Source organism: Falco rusticolus, chromosome 5 (genome assembly GCF_015220075.1).
Source record: "Falco rusticolus isolate bFalRus1 chromosome 5, bFalRus1.pri, whole genome shotgun sequence".
Lineage (NCBI taxonomy): Eukaryota > Metazoa > Chordata > Aves > Falconiformes > Falconidae > Falco > Falco rusticolus.
Genome location: NC_051191.1, coordinates 79,194,840 through 79,217,239, shown reverse-complemented (window position 1 = coordinate 79,217,239; position 22,400 = coordinate 79,194,840). Strand labels below are relative to the sequence as shown.

At 41.6% G+C, this 22,400-nt stretch overlaps 1 protein-coding gene across 1 annotated transcript; it reads right to left on the bottom strand.

Moving 5' to 3' along the window:
* Window positions 1–1,988: 1,988 nt before the first annotated feature.
* Window positions 1,989–22,214, bottom strand: LOC119149224 (tetratricopeptide repeat protein 38-like). The gene is made up of 14 exons (XM_037390259.1): window positions 22,078–22,214; window positions 18,867–18,944; window positions 18,321–18,402; window positions 17,812–17,983; window positions 16,647–16,820; window positions 15,497–15,572; window positions 14,249–14,368; window positions 11,182–11,241; window positions 10,078–10,116; window positions 9,152–9,233; window positions 8,063–8,228; window positions 5,125–5,284; window positions 4,765–4,838; window positions 1,989–3,939 (listed from the first exon to the last, which is right to left on the bottom strand). Exons 1-14 carry the CDS (start codon window positions 22,099–22,101, stop codon window positions 3,846–3,848), a joined length of 1,401 nt encoding a protein of 466 aa, XP_037246156.1. The 5' UTR covers window positions 22,102–22,214; the 3' UTR covers window positions 1,989–3,845.
* Between the last annotated feature and the right edge of the window lie 186 nt (window positions 22,215–22,400).

Sequence of the window (22,400 nt, the reverse complement as noted above, 5' to 3'; positions counted from 1 at the left end):
AATAGTTGCAGAACAAGGTTGTTCAGAAAAGGCGAAAACTGCATTTGCTAAGAGCACATTCTGTGTTTAGTCCAGTAGCTTCACTTTCTTTTACACACAGCATTACAGAGGCTATTCATGAGCACAGGTACTGCTGCTCTTGACTTCTGGGTACCTTCTTTTGGTTCCTGTCTTTAAACTGAGTAACTACTTCTCATGTTTCAAGACAAGAAAAAGCTTATAGAATAGTATCACAGAATGTGTTGTGAGCAGCACCCTTATAAATGTTTATTTGGGAAAAAAAAAATATTGGCAAGTTTGTTGCATTTAGCTCCGAATATAATTTTTTTCAGTCTATCACTATGAGCTGGGTGCCAACCAGCTGGTTCACTTCCAAGGAAGTGTAGGCCAGATGTGACCCTAGAAGTCATCTGGTCAGCAGCTCTGTTAGTTGTCTCCTCCCTCCACTCCGCCCCAAACCCTTCAAGTATTAAAGACAGAGCGTGTTTTGAGGTATCTGTGAAATGGAATAGTATGAGCCCAGTTTCCTAGTTCTTGCAAGGCCCTGGGGCTTTATTTTACTTCCTGACACATTCAAGCATCTGCAAAAAAAAAAAAAAAAAGAAACTACATTGGTGACAGCTCTGAAGAAGTGAAAGCTGTGAACGTGCAGCCTGTTGGCACAGCTGCTCTTTGGGTTCTCACATCTCACAGATACAGCAGCTGCGGCTGGGAGTCTGCAAGACAAACGCAACGCCGTTTTTCAGGAAAAAGACTTGAGGCCTCGGAACAAGCCCATTCGTGCTGCCAAGTGTTGTTGTGTCCTTTGAGACTGCACCATGGCTGTACACAGGTAGGCACAATATCCTCGTGAAGGGTCTCAGTAGCTATGCGTACAAACAAGTTAAAGAAGCTATCACTTGCAGAGGTTCCTGCAGCTGATTGAGACCTTCATTTTGTATTTGAAAAGACCTGTATGTATGCCTTTATCAGGACAACACAGGTTGAAAACTAGTTTAGAATAACATGCGTCACCCTGGCTTAATAAATCTGGTCTTGATTTGCAAACAAAAAAAATTTACTCAAAACCAATGTACTTGTTATGATAGCTGGTCAGCTTGCTTGATGTTAACAGAATTGTCACAAATGCTGCAGTACCAGGTTTGACAGTAGTCAAGCCCAACAGACCATCACCAGCTCCCTGTTTTATTGCACTGGGCTGCAAGAAGCGGCTAACGCTGAAGAAGAGCTAGAGGTAAGCAAGGTAATGGTGTACATGGGCTCAGCAGAGATGACAAAGAAAGCAGTTCAGAAAAGGTTTGTAAAGCAGAGGGTATTGCCCTTGCAGCCACTCTGGGGATCATCAAAAATACCATCAAAGTTAAAAGTAGACATTTTCTGATGCAGTGCTGGCAGGGGAGTTACTGCCCAGGCTCAAATTCTGATGCACGGTACAAAGGACTATTACCTCTGCCCCTCTTAATCCAGAAAAATAAGTGCCATGGAGGCAGGAAGGGATGGCCTGCTAATTTGAACAGGTGTGGCAAAGACAGAACAGAAGCAAGGAGGGAGATGTGTGTGTGTTTGCATAACCTGTGCGAAAACGACATCTCTTTTTATAAGCAGCAGGTATTTATACAAAGTTTGTATCAACTACTCTTCAGCTGCTCCTGCTGAGATATAAAAAGGTGAGGCTTTAGGATCAGAATGATCCTTGGTCAAGTTCTTCCCACTGAGCTACCTGCTTGTTACTTATTCTCCATAATGGTAATTGAAAATGATTCAGTTTGGTAAAGCAAGACAGAATGCTTGGAGTATTTTAGAAAAAAAATCAGGGGAAAATAAGGCAGAAAACTAGGTTTTGTTTATGGGCAAAATATGTAGTACTGCTTGAACGGAAAAGCTCCTTGTCACATTCATGGAAGCAAAGGAGACCCATACTGTTAAGGTTTACAAAATTAAAGCTGAATAATCCATTTAAGGCTTCATCCATGCATACAAAGTAGTCATATACTTGCTGCTCAGCCGAGCACATCTTTGAATTTATTGATGCGAAGCAAAGTTCTCAGTCACATTGTATCAGAAGCACTACAAATGTCATTCTTAAATTTATGTAGCAATGGATCATATAAACCACACACTTCATAAACAGCCAGCAGATTTCTCAGGCTTTTGTTCCTTAGTAAGATTTGTTATATTCCTTGAGTAAAAACATTATCCATTTAAAGTCATTGCTTGAAATGCACTGATCAAAACCAATAGTAAAGATCTAGTATAACTTTAGCACAGAGTGAGTCAATCACAGTCATGGCTGGACAGACAAAGCTGAAGAACAGGGAACTACAACTGTCTGCAGGATTCAAAAGACTGGAGGCAAGGATGCGATACCCTTATCTGCTTTTACTAATTACCATCGATTTAAAAATAAACTTTTTTCCTCAGGTGAGGGCTGGGAGAAGAAGGGTGACAGCAAGGCTCTTCTGTGTCTTATTCCTCTAAGCAGGAACTCCAGCAGCAGTGCAAGGGCAGCTACAAAAGTGCTTTTTTATGTCAAAAGGAAACTATGTGGGATGGGGCTGCTGTGGGGTGGGGAAGAGCCCAAGCTGGACAGGAAAGAGGAGCAGGTGCATGTGTGTCCAGGAGAGCTTGCAGCTGGCAATACAAAGCCAAAACTTGGGCAGTTGAAGAGTATGGGATTTCTATCCAGGGAAAAAAAAAAAAGAGGTGGCATTCATTAGTTCGATTTTGGTTTGAAATACCATCTTTCCCTTCTTAAGGGATTTATGGATTCCTGCTGCAAGACAACCCGTTAGCTCTGTTATGCTTCTGGAATACAGAGGCATCAGAACTTCACAGAGGTACATGGCTCATATCTGCAGCACCAAAGGTTGTCACATCACTTGCGCTGGTGGGACAAAGCTTTGTGTCAGTTCCCCTTAGCTCTTTCTGTGGCAGAAGCTCCCTTCCAGTCTTCACCTGCTCTGAGATAAAGTGTGTGCTTTAACACTGATTTTAAAAACTCTGCTAACATGTAAGGACTCATGCTATTGAGATGGTAATAAGACCTGACTTTCCAAATACTCAGGAAAGCACAAAGACACCAGTCCAAACTGGTGACTCTCTGAAAGGTACTGTTCTAGGTGAAATGCAGGGTTTTTTATGAAAGATTTAAAGTGCCAATGGAGTACTTGTGTTAGTATAGTCACAGTTAGCTATATCCATCTTGTCTAGTTTCATTCACATAGTAATTTCAGAAAGCTCTGAGGTGCTATATTGTAAGGGAAGAGTTTACATTTCATGAGAGTGTTTAAAAATACGCACCTAGAAAAAGATCTTGAATGCAGACAGATCTGTAATGCCAGAGTCTGTGACTTGTGCCTGAATGGACTGGAAGTTTGATACAGAATTCAGTTTGAGCCTGTATTGGCTCTGGCCCCATACTTTCCTATTAGCTGTGTTTAAAAGGTCCATTTGAATTACCTGAGCAGTTAACATTAACAAAGTAACAAATAGGGCCAATGAATGACTGAAATTCAGGCACTGTTACTGTATATGATCAGGGTCAGAGGGAACTTTCAGGAAAATACACCAGAAAAGCAGCATCCCAGGACGCTTCAGAAAGCTGTGCATTAACAGCAGGTTATCATCTTCTTTCCTTGTGGAATCATCTCAGATACAGCCTCCTGAAATGCAACAGCTGTGTATTTTTTTTTAAAGGGAATCATAGTCAGATCTCTTGACTCACAGGGTACTCTTACCTACCCTGAACCTCTAGCATGGTTTACAGCACAGCACCCTTCCTCTCCCTGCACCCAGACTTAATTGGTAAGCTTATTGCTATTTCAGCTGAAGCACAGAAGAAAGGCTTATGCCATCGAATGAACGGCTGCTGCCTTCCTAATAAGTCGCTCCGTCATCGGTGAATTTGGTCTCATCACATCACGTTCTCTCAGGAGGCACCTGAGAAAGGAGAAGAGGTAAGAGAGAAATGGGAAGGCCATGAATACAACATCAGTTTTCCTGTAAGATCACCAGCAGTGATGGAGTGGTGGAGAAAAATGGTACATAAAGACCTGCTCTTCAGGTGCAGGTTTCTCTTATCAGAAACATTTGACCTTGGCAGTAAATTTAGGCAGAACAGTGGTGGTTTCAGCACTGAAAGAGACTGAAAATGAGCACCCAGAGACCAGAGCGCACAGAAGAAGCATTTTGATATTGTATTTAATTTTTATGTTTTAAAGACACCTCAGGAGGGGAACACGTAAGGCTTCATACTGTCCCAGGGATCCATTCTTTTAAGTGCACAGGCAGACCCAGTCCATACATTTCAACAGAATTCAATACGGGCGAATAAGCGACAGCTACAATTTCTACCAAACAAGGTTCTTGTGACTTCTACTAAGGAAAGCTCACATACCAAACTCCACAAATCTTATTTCCCAATAAAGCAGATGTCATCATTAGGGCAATTTGATTTTCAGCAGTTCACAAAAGTTTAGCAGTCCATTAAGCACACTGATCAACATGAAGGAGGCCACATTTTAAGACAGAACCATCTGAAAGTCAACCACCCTTGAACAAACACAGATCATTCATCCAGACCGCAAGAGTGTATTTTCAGAATTGGGAGCTATTATACTTTTTATCCTAGTTAAATGTTGCTACATTTAACACAAATGCTGCCATATAATTTTAGTTTTAATTTCTCAGTTTCAGTACACTTGCTACTTCTTACTTTTAGTAACAGTCTTACTTCCCCAAGTATTTATCAGGAAAAATACTCACCTTGCAAGGTTTTGTTTGGCTTGTGATTTAGAATTTAAAGCAGCATGAATCAGTAATTGGCTGAAAACATCTCTCTGAAAAAAAAAGTCGGCAAAAATAGTGTTCAGTAACTATAAAGTACTGCTGGTTACAATGTCTCATTTACTAAATCATTAAAATCCCTGAGGAAGGAAACATATTGAAAAGAAAAATTAAACAGCTAACACTGCTAATAAGTGCTGGCAAACAGGATTCAGTCACAAGCACAGTTTAGCTTTTCACTTTCTAAGAATGAAATGTTTTTAATAATGTAAGTGCCTAATGAAAGCTACTGAAAGAGGATTAAGTTGCATCAAAAAGTCTTTTACTGATCTCCTTTACCTGAGCGTTACTGCCTCCTAGCTGGATTAGTTGATAACGGATTGGGTACAGCAGGTCTACAGCTTTGTCGCAATTTCCATTTTCAAACTCTACAAAAGCCTGGCACAGTGGCAACCCCAAACTAGGAGCCAAGGAAAGCTCATGGTCTTCACAAGGTGCTCTGTAGAATGAGAAAACAGTTAGCTCCCATACGTCATTATAAATATGTGTGTTTCAGTGCCAGGCTGTCATTGCCCGCAGACAGAGTATTTCTTCACCATACAAAGCCTGATGTTTCAAGTACTTTATTTAGACAATACCTTTTGGTGAGGTTATATCACTTTCACCTTTTTGTTACCCATCAATCAATCAGTTTTCATTCTTCTGCATATATCCACAAAAGGCACAAGCCCAACGCCTCCTGCCTTTGCAATGAACAGTTTCGGCTAGAAAAGTGAGACGACTGCACTGTTTCTCTTCTGATGATCTCACCAGAACATCCTACTGCGAGTTGACTGTCCTCCCCTCTGCCAAAAGTGGCAACCAGTCTTCGCAAACAGCTCTAAACAAGAAACTTGCAAAACAGCTCCCCACACAGCGCAGTGCCTCACCACCTTTGTCATGTAAACCCCATTCCCAATGACAGATCTTCAAGTCTGCTCTTTTATTCTAACCACAACAGACTGCTTTTAAGCCCACAAACACCAATGGATTTTAGCTAGCTCTTTTTTTTTTTTCCTCTCTTCTCTTTTTTAGCGCTTGCATCCTAACCCATCTAAGAGTGCAAGAGCCATATAGCATAACTATATGCCTGCAGAAGAACATACACATTCCAGCAGGTATTCTTGCCAGCATTTTAAAAAAAGTAAAAATACAAGTAACCAAACTGTAGCTCTTTGGTCTATAGGCAATACTTGCACAGGATCATGTGGAATTGTGGTTTTCTACTGCTACAGGAGAAGCTGACAGCAATCAGGCCTCGGAGGTAGTGCCACTTCAGTGCCAAAAGCTTGGCTGGCAATGTGAGGAGAGGAGGGCTTTCTATCCCAAGCACTATAAATTACTGAGAAGACAATGCACAGTTGAATACTATAAATTCCATCTGTTTTTTAAAATGGATTTTTCCTGTAAATTTTCCAATGAAATTTTTAACATTGAGGAGCCTTAATCACTGGCTTCTGTTTGAGTGTGTGCAACGACAGCTGAGTCACACTAGTACCTTAAATTTACCAAACACAGAGCATACCCTGTGCTCTCCTTGAGTCAGTATTACAAATTTCCTGTTACTTCCGCTAGGTTAATGTTGATTTTTCCATATGCAGCGTTGCCCTATGTGTTTACCATTCCTTAAACAAAATAAGGCATCCTGGAAAGTTAGAAGACAACAACAGATGTGCATTTTAAGTTGTCTGAAGTAGTTAATGATGAAAATGATGAAACAATTCTTCATTTAAATGTTTGTTCCAGCTCTCTGAGAAAATGCACAGAGATGGAAGACTGGTTAGGGTGGGGTTTTTTTCCTTCCTCTTGCAACTGATCTGAACTATCGATTCATGACAAACAACATAACCCCTGCATTAACTAACATTTCCATCCATGCAAATAAGCATGTGATACCAACCACCAGAGCATGCCATGGAATACTTATCCAAAAAAAACCCTACTTCTGTCGACTTTAAATTGCAAAGCCTAGGGAAAAATAGTAATGAAAAGCCAAGAATGACTGTTGTTTGTGCCAAAGTTTTATGCCTGCTTTTTTAACACGTACAGAACACATCTTGGGTATCATTTAGCTATTACGTATTTGTGATACACATAAATTAATCCATTAATCCAATCATTAATACAATCCCTTTATCTCACAGTCTAATAAAATCAAGCTTTGTAATACGTCACAGCAGAAAATGTGCAGTTGTATTCCTGGGAAAGGCTGAACACAGAGGCAAAAGGAAGCACCAGCTGAAAGGGTAACTAGCATTTGTTCATTAAAGCTTCCCTGAAGTGGTGTGCCTGTGCGGTTTTACATACTTTCTACATACTTACGTATACTTCTACAAAAGACATTCGCCATTTCCTACTGTAGTCAAATCAGACATGCTTAGGCTTGATTTGACAGTTACTTGTTTTTGTAAGTATTCTTGAAAGTTACATTTATTTTTTTATTATTTTTGATTGAGGGGTATTATAGTCAGGAACAAATAAGTGGCAATTTCAGGTTCTCCTTCCTTATTTTTTAAGGCAAGGGAAGCAATAGATGCTGAAACAGAGGAAACACAGAGTGGGGGAGGGGGAGAAATTGTGTTTAAAGCACCTATATATCAACCTCTTCAAAAAATCAAGGCAAGTTACAGTTTTTTAACACATAATGGAACACAACCCCTCACACCGTTTAGATGAAATACTTAAATATTCAAATTTTTCAAGTAATTAAATTTGAAAGCACAATATATTCTCTATTACTACTTTAGTATTTGAAATTCAATTTCCTGCAGAGGTACTTCACAATGCATCAAACAGTAGCTATTAGAATATCAGTACCAACTAATGCTCTATTGTTAAAGAATCTTTTAATCCAGAGCAAAAAAGAACCACCATAGATAGCTGACATATATTGTAGAATGCCCTTACTAACATACAAGTGAAATATTTTATTCACTGTACGTAACATAGCTTAGTGAGGACCCATTGAAAGAAAATATACAGCAACTGTTCAGCTGGTGTCCACGACATCAAGAGATTTCTGCCGGACAAGATTAGAAACCTCCCTAGACATTAACTCACAAAATAAGTAATTACAGGAATCTCCTAACTGCAGATTGGTCTGCTTAAACCAGGCATGTCCCAGTGACATGCTAAAGCAAAGAAGAGCGAGTTGTAGTGCTTTGGCAAGCCAGAGACGACATCACCTTGAAGTTCAAAGGACAAAATATTTCTTGAATACTTTAATTCACTGGCTTACTTGGCAAGTTCCTGAAGAGTTGTTAAAAGCTCATCAGTGGTCTTGTGGTCTTTGGCTCCAAGTGAGGACATCAAGATGTGCACATCATTGAACAGAAGAACGTGATCTTTGGTGTGCTTCTTTGTAAGCTTGAGAGTATTGTTCCACCTGTCTCCAAGCTCTACACCTAAAAGTAAAAACATTTTTCTCAATAAAATACCACATGGAAAAGCATGACTTTGCAATATACTTTCAGTCACCCACCATAAACAACATTCCTACTAAACTTAAGAAAACATTCCCTGATGTGGCAAAATTTATACAGTAATACTCAGCTGCAGCCTGCCGTATCTGGGCAGAGTTTACTGTCAGTGATTTATCACCAATCTAGATTGCATTATGTGAGGTTCTGGCTCTATTACAAGATTGCTTATGCCTTCTTGGAGATGACGATCACAATGTAGCAATCAAAACACAGACTGTAAAGATGGATTTCGTATATAAATTCAATGCATCATTAGTGTTTTAGCAGAAAACTGAAAATAATGTCTGTCTGTTGCCCTTCCCCTTCATGAACTCGAGTGGATAAACACTAGCTTAAAGAAGTTCGGGAGAAACGCCACTGAGTTACCAGAGCACACAAAAGCCAGAGGCTAATATACATGTACCAGCTATTTCAATCAGTACTAAACCAGAAAGTTAAGTACCTCACTTGAAATTTACTTTAAGAAAGCTCTACAGCTTTTGAGAGGCTTATGTACTTGATTGTTCAGCCTCAGATCCCTAGGGACAATAGAAGTGAATTTGCCAAAAAGGAAATATGTGACCTATGCTAGCCCTGAGCTGAATGAAATACCATACTGGCATGGAAAAAACCCCACAGCTCTTGGGAAGAATAAAGGTTATGGCCATTATTATGAATTTCACATTGAGGTTTTTCTCAAGAGCAGAATTTTCTTTTGTAACAGAAGATTTCCTCTGTAACACTGACCAAACTTGCTCTGTAAGTATATTTAAATGCTTCAACATGCAAGGCAGGGGAAAGGGGGAGGAAAAAAGAAAACGGTTCCCCTTACAGTTTTAAAAAAGAATGGCAAGTGGATATCTTACCTTCCAGGCGAAGCCTGTACAACATTGAACAGTTATCTACCACGTCCAGCATGCTTCCACTTGACAGACACCGGGGAGCAATCTGTAATCACAGGAATTCATAAGCTACCCAACTGATGTGCTAGTGGGAACTTCTTCAGATAATCAAACTTATTTCCACAGTACAGAATTAATTTTATCATTCAAATTTATCATTCAAAAATACCTGTTTTCCAATAGCCCTAATGGCATCTTTCCTGAATACAGCAATTTGCAATGACAAACACTTCTATTGCTTCATTTATGTTATTTTTCCTGTTATGAACTTAAACTGAGGAAGTATGGAGAGTCACCAAGGTATTTTATTTTTTCCAAAATAGTGCCATACACATTACTTCACTTTGCCAAGGTTAGTAGATAGGAGCCTGCCCTGAAGCTTTCTTAATGCCTGCATTATTTGTATAATCCTTACAAAGATACGTTATCCTATCTAATTTGATATTGCTTATTCACAAAGATTGTTCTGAAATCCAGACAGTAAAGAACTATAGTAAGTTAACTCGCCATAAAAAGACAGACTTCTGTTGACCTAGTACCTAACATGCAAAATCACTTCTTTGTAAAGGTAATTTGACTTTATAGGAAAATTATTTTACATCCTTTTAAAAAGCATCAGTAAGAAACACCTTTACAATGGAAAACACTACCAACAGTGCCATTGTAGCTCTTTCAAGCACAAGTGTAACAAACACCTGAACTATATAAGATGCTAGTCTTTTGGGTATTTTACCCAAAACTGTTGAGAAAGTTTCCCTAAAAATCTGTAACAGATGTAAATAATACATATATGGCACACTGTAATAGCTTCCAGTCTCATACAGAAGGAAGAAAGCACATTTCATGGACTTAAGCATGTTCTCAGTAAAGAAAAAAAGGCCCTTACTCACGTGATTGTCATAAATTGTCAAAGCAGCCTCATATTCACCCTGTAAAGGCAAACGAGGACTGTGTGATTAACATTCAGATACAGTAACCAAAGGCATATGTGTTAATTAATAGATGTCATAATATTACTTCACAACTGCCTCATGACTTGATCAAAACAAACTATGTCAAAGAAACCTTGAAGTATTAAAAGAAAGGAGTCTACTAAGACAAAGCAGGATTTGCTAAGCAAAACAATCACTATGTTTAGGTTTCATTTAATAATAGGTACCAATACTGGTAAAAGTTACACATGAAGGAGAAAGACAAGGTATTACCTCTCACTCTAACGTTCCTTTCAGAGATTTTGGCAAAAATTAGTGCATCCCACGGTGTACGCAAAGAGGTAGGAAGAAAAATCACTTTAAGCAGGCTACAAAAAAGTTGTATAGGTAGAAGGTGGCAAAATAAACAAGCTATTTAGACTGCTATCAAGAATTACACTCCTTCTATGTTAACAATACTGCACACAAGCAAGTCACTCTGCTTTCTGACCAAAGTACACTGCCTTCTCAATGATGTCACGTTTGTAACCCTATTGAACTGAACCACACAAGTGCTAAAGCGTTATTAAATCCAAGAAAACTCAGTGCTGTAACCTGACAGGTTGGGTAAAATTGCAACCATTTTCAAAGGGTTCTTAATAATAAGAATTAGAAACCTTAATAATTAATACCATTGGTAACGAAACTTATTTCCTCTTACTGAATTTGAAGAGAATTTTGTCTAATTTTTGTCTGAAAACTAGAGATTCAAGTTCATCTTTCTATCTAAATAACTGTGCCAAGTGTAATTAGTGAGACCATCTGATCTTCAAATGCGTAATAATCTCACAGCAATTTTTCAACATCCTAACAAAGATCCGGGAACCTTGACCAATGGAATTGAAACTTTTCAAAACAACTTTAACAAAGGACTAGCTTGTGAAAATGGCACTGTGTTATTTTATAAAAACATCCCTTTAAACAGCTGAAAAAAACCCTACAAATATGTGGTCTACCTTTTAAATAGCATTAGAGAAATTATGTATTTGGGACATAAAACACCTGTATGAAAATATCTCATACCTTTTCAATAAAGTATAAAGCCCAGTGCCAGTAATTATGGCAAGCAAGCATGTCACTGTTCTGGAAGAAAAAAAAAAAAAAAAAGAGAAAATATAATTTACAAAATAACTTCCCATTTAAACATATCTAATCAGATTTCTGTTTCCTTCTTCAGTAAACTGAGTATTTCATGAGACAGAAGGGACTTTAAGGGACAGAAGGGACAGAAGAATTTTAAATCAGCTGGCCAAGATGCTTTTTCACTTGATACATTTGTCCTTGCAGCTATTCAGGGAGACACCTTAAAAACAAGGTTTCCCCCATGTCACTTTCCAGAGAAGAATTTCACTTGGATATCTGTTTCAGAATTCACCCTTCTGCAGCACTTATTTTTCCTTAGAGAAAAAAACCCACATCTGTAATGAGTAAGATTTATCTCATCTAAAATTTAGGCATCTTGTCTAAAGTAACCTGGACAGAGACTGGAGAGAGATACCCACCTTATGAGGGCCATTCATCCCACCCACCTGGACATCTATCTCAGACCGAGAGGAATCAGTTAAACACATGCTTCACTACAGACTGCAGAACCTGCACTAGATACCAAACACATTGGCAGCTCACCAGATGAGATTATCATTTGCTGGACTACACAGACTTTGCATTGCCCTTTTCAGCAGGCTCCAGAACGTCCAATACTCTTCCCTAGCCTGCACTTCAAGACAATGTCATTGCAGTTCATTTTTGTGAATGCAATGAGAATAGACAAAACAGGAATACAGGTTCGGTGGGCCTTTGGTGAAATCTGAAGTACCAGAAAGGTTCACCCCTCTCCTCCCATTCCCTCCCAGGGCTGTACTTAAACTTTTTGTTCTCACAAGTGGAAAAAGCATCTCCATTTTCATGGTGACAACTGTTAACACCCACTTTCAGAAAGCACAAAGGTTCCCAGTGAATGTCCAAGCTTTATGGTGCCAAGATAAACATTCTGGTAATCTTTACTTAGTTAATATTAAATCACAAACCAAACCCCAGCAATTGAAGTATTAATTAAGTGCTTGACGTAAACTTGATAATATCATTTACTGTCATTCCAGATGTCATACAAACAAGGACATGCCATTACCTCACTAAATAAAACAGGACCTTTTTGATGCTGCTGATTTTGAGTTCTGAATGAGATTAAATTGCTAAAGGAGAAGTGGGCTTGTAGCTAACTAAATAAAAGCAGGCTATGGAAACTCACCACAACAGCTCAGGAGAAAAAACATTGCCATTTAATAACAAACAGCACTGGCAGAGAGGTCCCTCCCAGTAAGATAATTTTGCCCCTTTTGATTTTGTGCTGAAATATACATAAAAAACAAACGGCATCTGATTTTTCTCTGGGAGGTGGAGGAACAAACAAAATAAAGTACTCTGTAAAAAAACTGGTACAAAATCTTTGCTTCTCTAACTGCAAAGGAGGAAGATTAATTACAAACAACAGAAGGAGACTGAATACTGTGGCAGTACAGATAGATGATCCTGGTCATTAAAAGAAAAGAAATAAAAATTTCAAATTACCAGGCCAAATACAAGCATTTCTATTAAAGCCCTTAGAGAGACCTGCTTATTTTCATATGCTTAGAGTTTAACACTTCACCTTCAAGATGTTTACAATAAAAACTACTGCACAAAGGAAGTGATTATGCACATTATCATTATGATAATGCCAGCTACTACAAACCCTAACTATTCTGGGGCAGGCATGAAGGTACATTAGTCAGTTCTACTTACTGATCTTGCACTTTTTTTAATTTGGATAAAGGGTATAAATTACAGAGGCACGCAATTATTTTAAGAAACAGAGCTTAACGATCCAAAAGTCACCTGTTGGGGGTTTTAAGTCATCACCTAAACTGTCAGTCCCCTGCATCACTGTTTTAATAAAACTAATATATTCAAGGACAAAATGCTTTTTGGGAAATGACAGATATGAACCTCAAGCAAGGGCTTTCTGTCTGCACTTCCTAGCAGTATCTGAATGCTAAATTTAAACACATGCAAAACAAAAAGGCATTCTAGTCCCATGATCCAGCCTTGTTCTTTGGGTGAGGTGGAATGGTCAGCTCAGAAGACTCTTAAAACAGACTCATGTGGGCTGTAACAAATTCAAAGGTCACAGCTTTCTGCTCTAAACAGAACATACTTAACCATTGGGAAAACACATGGTGTCCAACACAAATAAAAATTAAGCTTCACTTACAGCGAAGGACCATAGGATAGCCTAATTAACCTATTCAATACTCTGAGAGATACTCAAATATATTGGATATATAAAGCAACTTCAGTATACGAGAAAAGAGACCAAAGCATCATTTATCTTTTCTTTACTGTTGACCTTTAAAAATCCTTCCCCATCCAGAAGCAAACATGTATTTTATGAGTCTTCTAAAACATTCCATTTGACCATAGCATTTCACACCTCAGTTAGGTTCCTGTGAAGAGATTTAGTCAGGCTCCTCAACTGACTCTTAGTGACCATCTTAGTCTAAGCAAAAAGCTTGTGAAAATAGCACTGGTCATTTGACTTTTATAACCACACAACACATCACATATATATAAATCACATTGCAATAAATCACAATTTTCACATCTGTTGTTTCACCTGACCACCACGGCCATGTCTTTATGAGATGTAAAATACCTAATCAGCTCCACCAGGAAAAAGGAACTACACACACACAGACAAACCACACACTAGCTAAAATAAGGCAGTGTGAGAGGACAGCCTTTGTATGAATCCTGGCCTACAGGCATGTTTACCATTTTTGTAACCTCAGCAGTTGTAGCAATGATGACTTAACAGTGGTCCACAGTATATACCCCTTATAATACGCAATTTTTCCCTGTCTCTTGCTTCAAAAGTAACATCGATAGCAACAGCACCTCAAGTGATGGTTTCTTCCAATACGTAAACTTCTCATTGCCTGCAACATGTCCACAGATAGGAAGGAACTGCATGCAGAGGAATCAAGAACTTGGCTGCAGGAGATCCAAGAAAACCTAGAAGGAGCTTTTTCAGAGATGCTACAAGAATGTTTACCTTCCAGTTGGTTTCTGTTTCTTTCATAAATTCTAACCCTTTCTTCACGTCTGCTTTCATTTCATTTATGTGAGCTATAGTATGAACAGACCATGCATCTGTCTGATTTATAGCCAAAGCCTGCAAGTTAAAAAAGAGAAAACATGATGAAGCTTATGAACTTGCAAATAGCAATATTTATCACTGCTGATATAGAAAGAAAAGACTACTTGCTGCAGGTTAAGTACATCCCTGGACCATCCCAACTAACCACAACCAGGAAGTTTGATTTGGACAGAAAAGGAAGACAATGTTTACTGACTGACTTCACTTCCCAGCTTCTACTGTGTAGAGATGAACACCTGCAAAACACTTTAAAATGTAGGCTTTGATGAAGATTATCAAATAACATTTTATTTCACAAACATGTGTCAACAGCAGCCATGAAAGAATTGCATACATAGGCACAGTATGTTCCATGATATAGTGCCTTGCAGGTAATCATTTCTTCTTCAAGAACGTGGTCAGCTCTGAGTATTCAGCAAATTCCTCTTCCTTCCTCCAACTCCTCCCAGCAGGTTTTAGGCATTTTGGGAGGTTAGTCATTAACCTAGCAAATGTTAAATGGCAGTGCTTAGTCTTTGTTGCCACTGTCAGCAAAATGATGTAACAAGTCTGAGAAAAACACCCATTAGAGATTAAGTGTATCTGAGACTTCTGCAGGACAAGGATAATCCTGAGGACTGGAGAAAGTCAAGTATCATTACTATCTTCATCAAAAGGAAACAGCACGGCTAATACTGATCCCCAGGAACACTGTGTACAATACAGAAACAAGCATCTGGCAAAAAAAGGGAGGGGGGAACCCAAACAGAATGGACTGTCAAAAGCAGATTACCTCAAACCAATCCAACATTCTTTAACAGCAGTAAACAGCCTATTATATGTGGAGGAAACTGCAGATGTGGTAATATATGGATTTTATAGGGGTGTTCTGACACCATCTGACAAGGCACGCTCATAAGTAAGCGAAGGAAATACAGTCAAGATGAAACTGCCATGGTATATCATAGACGTGGGAATCTTTCTAAGGAACAGTCACCAACAGCCTCTTAGGAAACTCTGTGAGCCTCTCCATGTCGAGCTTTCTACTAACAACTGGAATGATGGACAGAGTCAGTTCATGGCATTCACACAAATCACCGCTCAGAGACAGGGACCATGTTTTAGAATTATAAAACCTTTTAGCACCCATAGCAAGCAGTTTACCTCACGAGCAACCTTCTCAGCACGATCAAAAAAGTTTGTTTCCATGAGTCCAAAAGAGTAGTAGCCTTTCACGTAGCTAAGCAAAAGGGGAAAAATAACACATCGTCCAGTTAGAACTAGATTTAATCTAGGACTGAAAAACATACTAGGAACAGCATTTAACTCAAAACAGTCCTTATAATGCAAGTTACAACAAGGGTTCCAGCTTGCTGAATACAGAACAGCTAGCGAGTTCTGAGAGGAAATGAGAGGCCCAGAGACACCAGCATAGGAAACAGTAATGAGATGCACACTGTGTTTTGAGAACCGGCATTTACATCTTTGGATAAACTAGAATTAAGAGTTGCACAGAACAATCTACTGATCTCCGTAATAGCTGCAAGATGCAGAATTAGAAGGCTAGATGCAAGATAATGCTGTCACCAAAGCTACCTGAGCATCTATCTCAAAGGCAACACGAGCATAGCGTTCTGTGCATTTTCCACAAAATCATAGGAGAGTACTTTTATGTGAAGTGGCCCTTTAAAACTGGTTGTACAGCATGCCCATTAAGCCATAAAGGCCCAACATAAAGGAAAATTAGGGATGTTATAGGCTCTTACACATACACCTGATGCAGTCATTTTGGGAAACTGAAACTTCCATGACTGAACTAAAAAAATTTTAAAAGCACCGCCTTCCTGTCAGTCTTTGCTGCACTAGCTGTTATGGTATATCCCAAAATTTTATTTTAGAACTACACTTTGGTATTCCAAATTACAACTCCTTTCTTCCTTCCACTGATGTGCTCCATCACCCACAAGGTGAGCCCCAAGTGAAAAACTGGACCCATAAAAGTCCCAAGGAGTTTTGCCACTGCCCTCAGTGAGGACGTGATTTTATCCTCTGTGGTATATGCCATGTGCTGTATCTGACAGCAAAATTTACTGATTGAGCCACGGTTCGCTCACAAAATAACCCTCAAAAACAGTGTCAACAGGGATACAGGAGAGATGTTCTAGCTGTGGTTAGGTTTGATCTACTTCTACGCCCTTGATTTTGTCTACCTGCCTGTTTCTAACAGATCCTGTTTAGATGTTTTGGAACTTCAAAACCACAAAGTACTTGCACACCAGCTAAAAGGCAATTTTCAAAATTAAGGACGACCTACCTGCTTAGTGGAATATCAGGTGTCCAGAAAGGATAAACTCGGGCAACAGAATCTCTCATCTGTATGTGATATCCCAGGTAGAAGTAAGTGTCCTGGGAAAATTTGAGGGCTAGCAGGTCAGTTGGGTGGCTCTGCAGAATCTGTTCCCATAGATTGCAAGCTTTTGGAAGCTGGCTAGAAATAAAAGAATTATGTTGATTGCTGAGAGAAGGCACACATACCTTCCTCTACTGTTAGTTCTAAGCTCATGCTATTCTGAAAAACAGAAAATTCAACATCAAATGACATTTTTTTTCCTCTTGAAGCCGTTTCTTAGTCTTTTTAAAGTAATAATGGCATGGCATTATCTTCACTGAGCACCTTGCAGGAAACCTTTGAAAGAAACATCATTCGGTCACAAGAAGTCACTGTAAACACACAAGGAAAATGAAACAAGCTCAAACCATAAATCTGAAGATTCTTCTACAGGGCTGAAGAGTTTTTACAGAGGCCTACCATTATTAATCTAGCTTTACATGCACAAAGACACCTTCCCTATCCTCTAGTGGGCATTACACAAACAGTAACAACTAGGCTTCAGTAGCTTCCTCCTTCCTTTTGCTAAGAAATGGAGGTAAATCCATACTTGTCTGACAAAGAAATCATGAAATTGAAACATTAGCCCATACTTTCTGCAGTGCACATAAATTCATCACATTACATGGAACAGTGAGTTTCTACAGCACTTTGGACACTTTGTTATGCCTTTATTTTCAAACAAAAATCATTTTTGACACAAGGAGACAACAGACAGGACGTCTGTAGCTTTACTTCTATGAATCCCAGTCTGTGTTATAATATACTGGACCCTACTGTAGTCAAATATTTAGGTTACTAGTTCTAAACCAAATTTTCCACTAATGGATCTATGACATATTTAAAACACAGAGTGCTTAATGATATGAAGTGGTGGCAATAGAGCATTTCCCCTCCTACAGTGCTGTTCACTAACTAGTCATGGTGATTACAGTATGGAGAGAGAAATGCAAGAACAACCACTGACACCTCACCCTGATCCTTTGCTAGATGTCACCTAATGTCAGGAAACACTACGACCTACTACTGTTTCCACCTGCGGTACCTAAAACTCATCACAGATATTTAAGTGGGGTGACAGGGGACTTACCCACTAGCAAACATGTCCAACGCTGCTACATGAAGCTTCTCCCGCTCAGTCAGTGGCTGTGATATTGAAAGCGTCATCATTGTTCTCATCGCACTGTCCAGCTCTTTGCTGAGCCGCACCGAACTTCCAGTGCCAATCAGCTCCAAACCATTAGCAATGACATGTCCCATTGCTACGGAAAACAGCACATTACAGGTTGAGCTGTACAGCATTAGTCATCTCTACAGAAACATGAGGGGAGCTGTTTATTTTAAGCACAATTATCTTGTAGACACAGGGGTCCAAAAAGTCTCATAAGCCTAAAGTTCTTAGAGGCTTGTCATGATAGCCATTTTAAAAGGTTTCAGAAGAGAAGAAAAAAACACACAAAATCATCCCAGCCTGCTAGAGTCTGAAGTTTTACAGAATTCTGTAAGCCACCACCTTCCCCTTGCATAAACAAAGTTAAACACCACGACACCAAGTATTATCCAGCACTTTCCATGCTCGGAATTAAAGGTTATACTCACTAAAATTAGGATCTGCTGCTTTTAACTTGGAGAGACATCCCTCAATACCTCCAAGGCTCTCATTACTGGTCCAGGTGGCGTACTGTAACAGAGACAGAGAGAGAGGGTCGAGGAATCCCTGATGACATTGAGCTTCTTTCTGTTCTCCCAGGCACTTAAAATTCAAAAGTAAGCAAGGCAAATGACTAAAAGACAAACATTGCCTTCACATAGGGTTTGCGTAGTAGGGAAACAGAAAAGCTGTTATCTTCTTTAACATAGTTTGGCCACCAACAGAACTGGACTTCTGCGCAGTTTATATCGACTGGTTGCCTCTTCAGTGTCAGGTAGGATGAGCATGCTGGCTGAGGTTTCCTCGCAGCTGCAGCATCCGGCATAGCCCTCTGCCACCAGGGTTTTCTGCTGCCTGCTGATGGCTGAAGTCCTGTGGCAGCCTGACTTGGACGCTCTCCCAGTTGATAAGAAATTTAAACATCAGCTACAGCAAAGGTTGTTTCAGGCACAAGTCCCTTCAAATCACATTTTCTTACTTCCCCCTGGTCATACCTGCGTCAGCGCAGCATCGAAGAGCTTACAGGCTTCATTGCTAGTCGTGGACAGGACAAGTCCAGCATCCTGCCAGGCCTGCACAATAAGCAGATACAAACCCGCCCATTTTACACACTCGTTTTCCAGACTACATCAACAGATTCTCAAATTGATGGTGTTCTGACATTTTCTTTAACTATGCTTTTTAAACAAAAAAAGAAAAAGAAAAAAAACAGAAAAGCTGAAAGGACAATGCAGGCAGACACACAAACCTTTTGTTCAGTTGTATTACATCTGAAGACTCAGTTAGTTGGGGCTAGCAGTGGGAATAAAGGAGCACAAAATTACAAAGTGTAACAGAAGGTCTTGATGGGCTACACATCTCCTAATGAGACCCATTCTTAATTCACTACAACTCACCTTCAGGCTAGTCCCAACTGCTGCAGACACACCTCGTGTGAAGTAGAGATACGGTTAAATAAAATCCCGTTCTTTTATAACTGAAATCAACACCTTAAGCAACTTGCAGGCCAAACAGCCTGGCAGAGCAAGTCCACTAACCAGGCCACTGGACTTAAATCAACAAAGAGGCTGGACCACAGATTGGTACACAAGCCTTACAAAAAGCAAGAACATGGCCATTTGATAAAGCTAAAAGGCAAAACAGAATCAGGCTGCCATAGTTTCTTAACAAGCTACGTAACACTGACCAAGGTGCCACATCTCCTTGCTGACTGCTGGAGAGCAAAAAGAGTTCATTAGGCAGACGCACAGTTCACTCAATGGTGGAATTAAGCTGCAGCAGCTACAGCACCCTGTTCCACGGTTGTCTCCATGACTGCTCTCCTAAGTAACTCTGGTGACAAAATCAAAAATCCAATGCCTATTTCAAAATGCTTAACTTGCTCATGTGGGTGCCTACAGCAAACAGGCATGTCATCTCCTGTGGCTTGCAGGCCTCTTCTCCCCCACGGGATGGCCACACAACCACAAAGCCAGTCATCTCACAAGCCGAGGTGCTTCCCTTGGTAACCTATTCAGGTATTTAGAACAACGCTTGGGTTTATTTCTACTAAGTACTCTCCACTCAGCATTCCTACACTGCATCCATCACTGCTTCTAAGACTGTGAGCTTCTCAAGCACATTTACATTCAGCACACCATATACATCTCTGTTTAAGCATACACACATTTGAGGAGCTGCCCCAATCACTTCAACATCACTTTTATGCCAGCACACAGAATGTACAGCATCACATAAAAACAGACCGGGGGCAAGCCAATTCAGACTCCTCCTAATGGGGACTAGTCCTTGTGGATGCTGCAAGAATTCAGCTTGTGTCTCATTTCACAACTTAATGTATTCCCGAGCTCTAATGACCCAACTGTCAAAAATTTTAAGTCACCAGGCAAAGACATCTTTGTCAATATGTCCTAAAACTTTCCCACTGTGATTGGATTAAAGGCTCACGTTCCAACGGCTCAAGCACTAGAGTGTTCAAAACTACAAGCCTGAAAGGCTAGACCTGAAGATAAAATTGCACGGGTTTTTCACCATTCATACTACATCCAGAAACAGCGCAAAGAGAAAAGTCAGGAGGGTAGTGAGGTAAGGCCTGCTGCCTTTCAAGGTACCCTGCAAAAGAGGCCAGGAACCACCTTCATCACCAGTCATCAGAAACAAGCTCCATTTCAAGCAGCTCTCTTTGCCACCGCCGATTTTGCACAACAGCTCAAGGTACTTGCCAAATAGAAAATGTCATCCCGTTCTGAGACTTGTCAATGCTAAGATTCATAGGAACAAAAAGGTCTGTGCATAAGCATCTGAACAAAACAGCAGACCAAGGGTTAGGAAGGCCTGCACCCATCACTAAGGACTCTGCTGATCTAGTTGAGGTACATGCTGCTTCGACCCACTCTAGAAAGCCTCTGCTCTGCCAAGGCTACAGCCCACATAACTCACAGCTCACTGCAAGACTCCCACTCTGGCAACAGGAGGATGGCAGCAGGAGGATGCATCCCATCACGTTATGCCACTGCTCCTCCTGTTAGCACGCCAGGACAATGGGCTGCAGAGAACTAACGCTGTAACAGCTGCTGACTCCTCAGAGACATACCAGAGCTGCTCCAAACCCAATTATTGCTGTCAACCAAGCACCAAAGAGCTACTGGGAGCACAGAAGAGCCAGTAACCCTTGTCCTCTGGGCCCTACACAAGCAGTCCTGCCCAGGCTGCTTGGAACACTCGTCTTGGGGCGTGTCTGTACTCAGGGATCACACTGTGACTGAAGAAACCCACGGGACAAGGAGAGCGAGTAGGTAAAACTCAGAGCGGAGGGTTACCACCAGAAGGTAAACTACCAGTTACCCTTCACAGTATGGCGACCATTGAGTTCTGTTACGCTCATTTCCCATAATCCTCCTCGCCAGTTCCAGGTGCGGAACCTTCTTTGTGATGCGTCTTGGAGACAATGCCGTCGCCGTGGCTCTTCTAACCGCTTCTCGCCACAAAGCCCTGACCATTCTCCTGCTACGACTTTAGTCCCGAGATCCGGTGACTATCTGTAGGGTTTGTTTTTTTCCTGAGGGCTGCTCGTAGCACGTCCTCCGTTTCTCCAGAGCTCTGGCGCTCATGAACCTATGACACTCTGAGAAGACCTTCAAGACTTCTTTTTTTACCTCCCCCTGCCTAATTAACTACAAAACGACAACAAAAGGAGCAACCGGGAGAACCACCTTCAGCGGGAAGAAAGCACAGCAATTACTCAGCCTGCGCAGGCACGGGGTGGCTTCCCCGCTCGAAGGGAAGGCTGCGAGGCCTCGTCGCCATTTGCAAACCCCAACGGCAGCCTCACCCCACCTGAAACCCGGCCGGTAACGGGCTGAAGGAGACCAGCGACAACAGGAGCCCCGCCAGTGGCGCCCTCCCGCCAGCCTCAGCCGGCTCGGCTCCTCTCCCTGCACAGACCCAGCGCCGCCAGCAGCCCCTCTCCCCGCCCGCCGGCCCAACGGCCCAACGGCCCGCCGGCCCAACGGCCCGCCGGCCCAACGGCAAGGGCGCGCACCCGCCGGCCCTGGGCGCCCGGCAGGGGCAGGGGCGGGGCAGGGGCAGGGCCCGGGCCCACGGGCAGAGCGGCCACAGCCCCCGCGCTCGGTCGCTGCGGCGGGGCCAGGCCGGGCGGCCAGGCAGGGCGCCCGCCGTCCCGCTCCGCCTCAGGCCGGCCCTCACCTGGCAGTCCCTCAGCGGCGCCATGAGACCCCGCAGCCGCTCCGCTGCCGGCGGCCCCGCCCCAGGAGGAGCCGGAGCCGGGGCCGGGGCCGGGGCCGGGGCCGGGCCGCCAGCGGGGCCGGGCCGCCAGCGGGCGGGGCCTGCGGGGAGCGCTGGGCCTCGCCCGGCCCCTTGGCAGCGCCTGCCTGCCCTCCCGAGCCGCCGGGGGCCGCGGTGCTGCCGGCGGCTACGCTTGGTGTCGATCCTCGGCCCCCAAAGACTTCTTTCTTGTGGCGCTGGGTATACCTGTCAGCAAAACCGGAAACGACAAAAACGCCCTAACA